The sequence below is a fragment of the Lathyrus oleraceus genome, chromosome 5 (assembly GCF_024323335.1).
Source record: "Lathyrus oleraceus cultivar Zhongwan6 chromosome 5, CAAS_Psat_ZW6_1.0, whole genome shotgun sequence".
NCBI classification, from domain to species: domain Eukaryota; kingdom Viridiplantae; phylum Streptophyta; class Magnoliopsida; order Fabales; family Fabaceae; genus Lathyrus; species Lathyrus oleraceus.
In genome coordinates, this window is record NC_066583.1 from 394,920,027 (window position 1) to 394,923,809 (window position 3,783).

At 38.4% G+C, this 3,783-nt stretch overlaps 1 protein-coding gene across 1 annotated transcript; it reads left to right on the forward strand.

Annotated features, from left to right (window-relative positions):
- The first annotated feature begins 305 nt into the window (after positions 1–305).
- On the forward strand, positions 306–2,231 carry LOC127080964 (uncharacterized). Its single transcript, XM_051021247.1, has 4 exons — positions 306–665; positions 753–1,510; positions 1,928–1,946; positions 2,184–2,231. The coding sequence occupies exons 1-4, from the start codon at positions 306–308 to the stop codon at positions 2,229–2,231; spliced, it is 1,185 nt and encodes a 394-aa protein (XP_050877204.1).
- The last annotated feature ends 1,552 nt before the right edge of the window (positions 2,232–3,783 follow it).

Here is a 3,783-nt window from a genome sequence, read left to right on the forward strand (position 1 = left end):
CAAAAACTACTAAGTTTACTCAAAAGGTTAGCACTCTTTCCATGGACATTCCCGATGATGAGATTCTGGATGTGGTTCCTTTATCAGTTATTCCCTGTGAGGCCCTTGATTTGAACCATCCCATGGATGCCTCAGCTTCTGCATGCCCCAATCAAGGTAACATCTCTAGTATCCCTTCTGGCTCAACTCCTGCCACTAACTCTAAGGAAGATATACACCACATTGATCATGTCATAAGAAACCTAGTCACTAGAATCCTTAATGAAGGACATTCTGTGAAGGGAGTCTCTACTCCCCTGTCTAAAATGTACCCCTCTCCTGAGGTTGAACAACATAGTGAGAAGAATGACGATTCCTCCAGTTCTGAGAAGGACATGGCTGCCGAAGGGTTGTGTTCTCTAGGGAAAACGGTGTCTAGTAAAGGAAAATCTGTGGCATCTAAAACTGCCAATGCTTCCCACTCTAAGAAGCATGGTGATGCAAAAAATGTGATTGACCTAGAGGATGATAAGTCTGATGATCAAGAGGATAACTTACTTCATCATTTAAAGCCAAGTGTGGCTAAGCGCATGAAGACTCAAAAAGGAATATTTGTGGCTGAACTTATGTCAGCTAGAAAAGCTAAGAAGACTGTTGGTATTGGGCCCTCCAAATCTTGGAGCAAGGTTGAAGTGAAGATGAGGAAGGTTAGAGAAGATTCTGAGTCTGAAGAGGATGTTGAGGAAGATGTCCCTGACATCTCTCCTGTGAAGAAAACCACTGTGAGTAAGTCTCCTGTTAAAGTTATTGTTGTGCATTTGGATAACATCTCTTTCCATCTTGAGGATGGAGCTGCCAAGTGGAAAGTTGTGATTCAAAGAAGGGTGGTTGTGGAAAGGGAGTTGGGAAAAGATGCTGCTGAAGTCAAAGAGGTCATGGACCTGATAAAGGCTGTTGGGTTGTTGAAGACTGTGGTTGGGTTCTCTCAATGCTATAAGGGTTTAGTTAAGGAATTCATTGTCAACATTCCTGAGGATATTGTTGATAAGAATAGCAAGGAATTCTGCAAGGTGTTTGTGAGAGGTAAGTGTATCACATTCTCTCCCGCTGTTATTAACAATTTTCTGGGAAGAAAAATTGAAGGTGCAGGTGAATTAGAAGCTACAGACAATGAGGTTTGTAGAGAGATTACAGCTAGGCAGGTGAAAGGTTGGCCTATTAAAAAGCATCTTCCTGCTGGGAAGTTGACGGTCAAGTATGCTATATTGCATAAAATAGGAGCTGCAAATTGGGTGCCTACCAACCATATTTCCACCATTGCTAATACCCTTGGAAGGTTTATTTTTGTTGTTGGAACCAAAGTGAATTTTGACTATGGTAGAGTTATGTTTGAACAAATCATCAAGCATGCATCTACTAATTCAGTTAAGCTGCCTATTGCCTTTCCCTCAATGATTTGTGGGATTATCCTGAATCAACACCCTGGGATTCTGCGTCCTAATGACTTACCTAGTAGAAAAACACCTGCTTTGTATGTGCACTATAAACTATTTGAAGGCAGTCATGTTGAAGATATTGTCATGACATCTGCCATGAAAAAGCCAGCCTCAAAAGTTGGAACAATTGTTGAGCTTAAGGAGACTTGTAAAGAGCTGGGTGAAGGGATAAGGGTAGCAACAGCTAGGAAACAATCGTTGGAAGCCTTGATTGCAAGCTGAAGGTGAAAATATTGAACATGCTAAGGAAGCTGAAGCCCACACCTCTAGTGAGAGGTCTGCAAACAATGACGAGACAAGTGACAATTCTGTTTTTGGTGCTGATCAAGTTGCAAGCTCAAGCTCTACTGATTAGCTCCTTTGACTTCGGTCCCTATTGACTTGATGATTTTTGTTGCTGTTTTGATGGATTTACTTGTTTTTGGGTATTACTTTATTGATTCGTTTCTCAGGTTGCTTACAGCTGATTATGTACTTGGCTTTGTAACCCTTTAACTTTTGACATTTCGTTTAATGACTAAATAGACATTTATTTTGTCTCTTTGGTCTCTTTTGGCTAAAAAGGGGGAGAAGTAGCTATAGCTAGATGATGTTTGAGAATTAGTTATAGCTAGATGATTTTTGACTTATACAAAGAAGGAGAATTGCCTGGTGTGTAGTTGTGTGGCATAGGGGGAGAACTTTCTATGTTCTATATGTGTGAAACAGGTTGATGCTTGGTGTGGACTAGCTGAAGGGGGAGGTGGTGTGTTCTGAGCATAAGCGCATGTGTGTTTACTAGTTACTATTTTTCCTAGTAATGTGTGTATGTTTACTTTTGCTGCTGAACTGATACTTTAATTGATTTCTTGTGAACGTATGATCTGATGTATGTTTTAGCCAAAATTTGTCAAAGGGGGAGTTTGTTGGTTCTATGTGTTGGCATCAATTTTGGTAAAACTTAGTGTTATCACAAGATGTCACGCGTGTTGTCTTGACATGTGATATCAGCTTCCTGTAGGTTGTTTAAATATGGTTGTGCAGGATTTAGCCAAGATGTCAGACCCGATGTTAAGACATGTGCATACAAAACATTCAGTCTGAATGTTATGTGTTTTGTTGTTGCGTTTTTCATGCAAATCTTTGTGTGCTTATGTGGAGATTGCATGCGCTATTCAAGGATTAATTCTATTTAAAACTAGAATGTTCTTTTTTTCAAAAAGGAATGATTAGCTGTTGTTTCTTAGGAGATACACAATTAAAATAGAATTAGGGTTTCATGCTGCCCAGGCCCATTCAAAAAGCTTCTATTTCAAGGCCATGTAAAACCTGTTTTAGACACATAAGATACGAACGATAAAGTGAGAGGGTCTTAGGGTTTTAGTCTTGTGTGAACTTGTGAATTATGAGCCATTCATTCATCTTGTTGATGTACGAATTGGATTGAGTTTTGTGTTGTAATTTGTCCACTCTAAGCTTTGAAGTACGAGTGTTGTTTACTTGGTTGAAGCTTTTAAGCAAGATCAAGTATGTGTCCTTGAAGTGTCTCTTCTTTCTTTTTGTATTTGTTCTAGTATCACCGTTGTGATTGAGGGGGGGTGAGTATGGTCTCATATCTAAGAGTTCTTAGATAGAAGTCACACGGGTAGAGATTAGGTGAAAAGACTGTAACTTGAAGTTGTTTACTGAGAGTCTTTGAACTAATTCTGTTTAGTGGATTTCCTTCCTGGCTTGGTAGCCCCCAGACGTAGGTGAGTTTGCACCGAACTAGGTTAACAATTGCTTGTGTCGCTTGTTCAATTGTTTCTCTGTTTTTATCCTGTTTACATTTCACTTGTTGTTCAGATATTAGTGTCGTGACATTACCTTCGACATCTCATATTTGATACCAGAATTTCAATGCTTATACACAAAGAATATATTTAAAGTATGGAAGAAGAATAACATGAAGTCACTATAAGCATATAAATTGAAATACATCAATTCAAACTTTTGGAAGTGAAAATTCATGAAATATTTCATACATAAATCATATCAAGAATTAGGGACATAGACGACATGCAAAAGTAAAATACTTACTTTCAAAGAGAAAAAATGGAACAATATTACCTTGCATATGAATTAATGAAGGATGCACTCGTATGTGATTGAACTTCCAAGGAAAGTTAGAGAAAAAGTATATAAAGTGCGTGCAATAAATTATATTTAGGCAAGATTTGAGATATCAAGTATGCTCAATTCCCTTCGAATGTTGAAAAAAGGTTCAGTCGAAGAGGTTTTGTAAAGATACCCGCAAGTTGATTTTTGCTATCAACATGCTCAAATACAA

Excerpts from the sequence above, each read along its gene's own strand:
- LOC127080964 (XM_051021247.1), top strand. The coding sequence starts at position 306 with ATGTACCCCTCTCCTGAGGTTGAACAACATAGTGAGAAGAATGACGAT. Across the intron at positions 666-752 it reads CCTCCAAATCTTGGAGCAAG|AAAACCACTGTGAGTAAGTC; the intron begins GTTGAAGTGAAG and ends TCTCCTGTGAAG.